The following is a 5,546-nucleotide window of genomic DNA, read 5'->3' on the forward strand; positions in this document are numbered from 1 at the left end:
GGTCACTCCCGCACATGGGCGCAAAAAGGGGTAAAGTGTGCCCCCCAGGTGGGATTGTGCAATCGAGGTGGTGGTGTGTGTGTGTGTGTGTCCACAACCACTGCTGTCCAGAGAGAAGGTGTAGGTAGCCATTGTTCGCAAGGTGGAGGAGGGGGAGAGCAGGACAATTGAGTTTTAAAAAATTCCCAACTCAGGCCTCGAGAACAGGCAAGCATGGCAGGGACATGGAACCCAAAACCAGTTTTTAAGGTAAAATCTAGGCCCCTTTCTCTCACTTCACCTTTAACACAGAAAAAGCTTCAAACGCCACTTTCAAGACAACATACCCAACATCTCTGAGGTTAAAATTTCATCTTTAAAACTGGGGAAAATTTTACATGTATCTCGTTTTGGGATGGAGTGAGGAAGATGATGTCACGGTCAGATGAAAATGATGTCACATTCATATGGTGATGAGATCAGGGGGGCTGGCAGAACCCAAGGATGCCTTGCCATTGCTGGAGGATGGGGGCTCTGTCGGCGATAGTAGCGAAGAAGACGAGGTGTTTGAAGAGGATGATGTGTGTGGAGGTCTTACGTTCCCAAGCATGTTCATGTTGGGCTTTTTCTTGGGTATGTCTGTCAGCATTTGCACAACCTCTCGCATCGTCGGCCTCTGCATCGGTAGGTCCACCAAGCAATGAAGAGCCACTCTAAGAACCTGTTCACCACGAAGAGCGACTCGTTATTATGCAATTAACTTCCAAGCTCTTAAGGACATCAGAAGACTACTGTTACATACAAGTAACCAAGCAATGCAAAAGATCAGAATACCATAATCTCATGCAATGGTTAGGGCTACATTTCGATGAGAAATCTTCGTAACAGCTAGAAGGCTTAAACCTAATTACAATGCTTGAACATGCTTTAGCTGAGGCTAAGCTCTAAGGTTAGAAGACAGAACTAATCTTCTGTCATTGCTTTTAAATATGGAGATAAGAACTCATCCTTACCTGCATCACCTCTCCCATTATGTTGCTGTTTCCATTGCCACCCATCTCCTCCTCTTCCTTCAAAATTTTGGAGTCAATCACCTCCATAACACCTTCCCTCGTCTGTGCCTTCTTTCGCACCCATGCAGCAATGTCTACACCCTCACCAAACTCAGGCTCAAACGGCCTCTTTCCCGTCACGAGCTCCAAGAGAACCACCCCAAAGCTGTAGATGTCGCTCTTCTCATCGACCTTCAAAGTATAAACATACTCTGCACATTTTCAGAAACCAATGCTTAGGGTATAATCATTAGAATTATCATTATTATAACATGCCAGCATTATCATTAGAATTAAGAACACATTATCATTAGCTATAAATGCTAGAGGGAGAAATTGAGGTGCATTGCTCAGAATTGTAAGGTCATGAAGCAATAATGGGTATTTTTACCATGGACTTTCCTCCATAACAGCAAAAAATTTACCACAAAGATAAGTGACTTTGAGCAAGTGCATGCACCCATCAACCATTATAGTTACAAACAAAAGCAAACAACAAAATGCATGTCATTATACAATCATATATAACAACCAAATACCATAGTACACACATATGCATGCATGGAAAGCACAGCACCAAACATAATACCTACAAAAAGGAGTTCTTATGTCAAAGTTGTACATGTAGACTCAAGTCTATTATCATTTCCACAAACAACCAGCGTCTCAATATCATCTCACTGGACATTCATAGCACTTTTATAGACATCAGAGAGGCCTGACAACAGCCCACCATCACCTTTGTAGTGATAAAGGCAATGACATGCATTGTTGGCAATACACTTTTTTGAAGGACATGTTCAAGCACAAGGCTAGGTAAGCCAGGCCATGCTTTGAGCCCAGAGTACTTAATATAAAGGGAAAAAATCACACTAATCCAACTTAAAGCACATTAATCCAACTTAATGAGACAAAACAAGTTACCAGGAGCAATGTAGCCATACGAGCCCGCAACCGAAGACATGGACTCGGGGTAATCCAGAACCTTTGCAAGCCCGAAATCAGCAACATGGGCCTCATACTTGGAATCCAGGAGTATATTGTTGGACTTCACATCACGGTGCACGATCAGTGGAGAGCAATCATGATGAAGGTAACGAAGCCCACACGCAGACTCTACCGCAATCTTATACCTCTTCGCCCAGTCCAAAGTGCCCCCACGTGTACCATGCAACAGCTCTCCCAAGCTTCCATTGGGCATGTACTCATAAACTAGAAAGTTAGTCTCCTTGCTTGAGCAGCATCCTAACAGCCTCACTATATTCCTATGCCGGATCTTACCCAATGTTTGAATCTCTGCTGAGAATCCATGATCGTGAGAACCACCTGCCCCTACCTCTGCTTTGCCAAATGAGCCTGGTAGCCTCTTCACGGCAACATAACCTGATGGCGTCGCACATTTGTACACGGTGCCTGAACCCCCCTTCCCTATAACATTCTCATCTGCTAAACATGAGAGCACATGACTTGCTGTGAAATCGAGCTTTTGAAATGCAGTTAGCTTCCATGGACTATCTGACATTTCCCTATGAAGCAATGCACAGAAGGCATGCCTATTGTAGAAAACACCCACAACGAATACAACGACTGTGAGCGATGAGATGATGCCCACAATTAACCAGTAGACCAAAGCAGGCTCTCCTCGCACTCGGCGAGGATCCGAGCTAGACACATCATAGGAGCTGCAAGGTGTCAGCTGGGCCCCACAGAGACCTGCATTGCCAATAAAGGAGCTTGCATTGAAAGTTGCAAACTGACCTTGATCAGGGATGACACCAGAGAGGTTGTTACAGGAGAAATCCACAGCAGTGAGCGTTTCAATGTTTTGGAAGGAAGGGGGTATGGCACCTGAGAGATGATTGTGAGACAAGTTTAAGTAATCAAGCACGCCAAGATACTGAATGCTGGTCACAAGGCCCCCTTCAAGCTCGTTCCGACTAAGGTCGACATAGGTGAGAGCATCACATTGCCCCAATGAAGCAGGGATCGGACCCGCTAGAGAATTCCCACTGCAATCAAGCTTTGAGAGATGCTTCAAGCGGCTGATTTCAACTGGTAAAGAGCCGGTGAGGGCATTGTTGGGTAGCAGCAATGTCTGAAGAGAGCTTAGATTGCTGATGCTGCCGGGTATAATGCCACTGAGTTCATTGCCGGACAAGTCAAGCCTACCCAGTTTGATGTTAGCTGGGATGTTGCTGGGTATACTTCCATTGAGCTGATTGAGATGAATCTCAAGATTTTGCAAAGATGGGAGGGCTAGCAAGCCAGCAGGAATACTGCCTGATAATTGATTGTTCCCGAGCCGCATGCGAACCAAGTTGATGCAGCTGCCCAAGCTCTCAGGAATGGGGCCAGTGAAGAGATTGTTGAATAGGACTAGTCTTTGTAAGGTGCCTCCATTGCAAAGGTTGGGAGGGATAGGGCCTGTGAGGGCATTGGATGAGAGGTCGACAATGATGAGGTTTTTGTTTGAGCCAAGCTGCTGGGGCACGGGGCCGGTGAGGTTGTTCTCCCATAAAGAGAGCACTTGCAGGGCAGGGAGATCACCAATAAAAGTAGGGATATGACCATGAAGCTGATTGCGGAAAAGATTGAGAAGCTCTACCTTAGATAGCTCACTGAATTGTTGAGGAATGTGGCCTGAGAGAAGATTGTTGGAGAGATCAAGGGAGCGCAGCTTCGTCAGGCGGCCGAGACCCGGCGGGATTGGCCCGATAAGGGAATTAATCTGCAAGAAGAGGGAGTCAAGCTTGGTGAGATTTTGGAGATGGAATGGTATGCTGTTCGTAAGCCCACAGTCAGCCAAGTCCAGAATGCGAAGCTCTGAGAGGCGCCCCAACGCAGAAGGGATACCCGCTTCGAAGAGATTGTAGTAACCCAGATAGAGTTCCTGCAAGAGAGCCAGGTTACCAAGCTCGACAGGAATTCGACCGGTGAGAGAATTACCCGATAACGCCAAGTATGTAAGGTTTTGCAGAGCGCCATATTGTGGAGGGATGGAGCCGTCGAAGAAGTTACCACCCAGGTGGAGATGGCGCAAGTGGGAGAGGTAACTGATTTGGAGGGGGAGGATACCAGTGAAGTTGTTGTTGTAGGCGTCGAGGACCTGGAGGGAGGAGGCTTTGGAGAGATTGAAGGAGGGGAAGAGTCCTTGGAAAAGGTTGTTGGAGATGTTGATGAAGAGGAGAGAGGGGCCGATGTCCCATACCGCAGTGGGGAGGGGGCCGCTGAGGTTGTTGATGGCCACAGAGAGGTTTACAAGGTTACCGAGGCGGCCTATGTCTGGGGAGAGAGCGCCAGACAGATTGAAGGAGGAGAGGTCCAGAGCCTCTACAACATAAGGAGGAGAACTACTGCATTGAACACCCTTCCAATCTCTGCAGACAACATCCTTCCCTGCGCCTTCCACCCATTCCTTCAAATTCCCCATTGGGTCTTGCAGACTCTTTTTCATATCCAGCAAGGCCTGCGTTTCTTCATCGTTAACACCATAAGCCCGGCCATTGCACCCACACAGAAACAGCAGAATGACGATAGGCCAAAGCAATGGCTGCAGAAGGAAGAAGCTTCCTCTGCCATTGCCCATGATCGCTCCTCTTCTTCCTTTGCGCAACTACAAGGACACGATCCTACTTCAATATAATGATGAAGAAGCGCCTTCCTGCGTTTTGGTGGTGAGGTTAGCTTGAGGGAGAGTGGCGATAGTAGCAGTAGGTGCATGCAGAGAAGACCAGCCACCACACTCTACAGCACTACTGGATGTGTATGCAAGTCTATATAGCAAATAGATATGGAGAGAGAGAAAGTGCGGGTGTGTGTGAGACGAGGGAAATTTTGTGGGTAGCGAGTGCGTGTGAGAGAGAGAGAGACTCGAAGAGAGGGAAAACAGCCTCAGAGAGAGGGAAGAAGAGATTCTTAATAAATGGGCTATAATCCATTACATTCTACGATGTCATAACCTATAAAAGGTTGTGGGGACCTCCTCTCGAGGAGACTGACTGCCTGCGCTGCTCTCGAGTCTCTACCCTCCTCTCTCTCGACATTCATTCACAATAGCGAATTTTCCTGCGAGTCATTTTCCGTCTCCGGAAGACTGTTTTTTCAGGAAAAAAAGAATCCATTTTCTCAAAATCCCTTTCTCTCTGTTTTTTTATTGTTTTCTTCATTTTTTAATCCATTGTCCAGCCGTCGTCGTCGTGGGGTTGCCCTTTTACACCAAGCCTTCCGTTGCAAACTACCCACTGAAGATTCTGTCCTACTTGGCCTTTCGGCAGACTACTTGCCACGTGGCCACATAATGCTACCACTGGGATTTGAGCACAAGACGTTGGCAATGTTGGCATGCACATAGCATCAAAGAATTGAGTAATTAAAACACACAAGGAGGGCACATGCACCTTCCCCCTTGTTTAAATGTGAAAGGTAGATGTTTATAATAGTGTTGTCACCCTAGAGAGGCCGACCTAGAGATACAAACCTCTTGCTCAATACAGAAGCAACAGATCTTAACTTGCT

The 5,546-nt window shown here is 46.8% G+C and overlaps 1 protein-coding gene across 1 annotated transcript; it reads right to left on the minus strand.

The window, feature by feature from the left end:
• Positions 1-336: 336 nt before the first annotated feature.
• On the minus strand, positions 337-4,938 carry LOC147425450 (uncharacterized). The gene is made up of 3 exons (XM_086499605.1): positions 1,956-4,938; positions 993-1,243; positions 337-700 (listed from the first exon to the last, which is right to left on the minus strand). The coding sequence occupies exons 1-3, from the start codon at positions 4,615-4,617 to the stop codon at positions 443-445; spliced, it is 3,171 nt and encodes a 1,056-aa protein (XP_086355731.1). The 5' UTR covers positions 4,618-4,938; the 3' UTR covers positions 337-442.
• Positions 4,939-5,546: the final 608 nt, after the last annotated feature.

The sequence above is a fragment of the Adiantum capillus-veneris genome, chromosome 25, assembly GCF_014529385.1.
Source record: "Adiantum capillus-veneris isolate H3 chromosome 25, ASM1452938v2, whole genome shotgun sequence".
NCBI lineage: Eukaryota > Viridiplantae > Streptophyta > Polypodiopsida > Polypodiales > Pteridaceae > Adiantum > Adiantum capillus-veneris.

Coding starts and splice junctions, on each gene's coding strand:
- LOC147425450 (XM_086499605.1), bottom strand. CDS start 4,617: ATGGGCAATGGCAGAGGAAGCTTCTTCCTTCTGCAGCCATTGCTTTGG. Junction 1,244..1,955: donor GTATGGCTACATTGCTCCTG/GTAACTTGTTTT, acceptor GAAAATGTGCAG/AGTATGTTTATACTTTGAAG. Junction 701..992: donor TAATGGGAGAGGTGATGCAG/GTAAGGATGAGT, acceptor CGTGGTGAACAG/GTTCTTAGAGTGGCTCTTCA.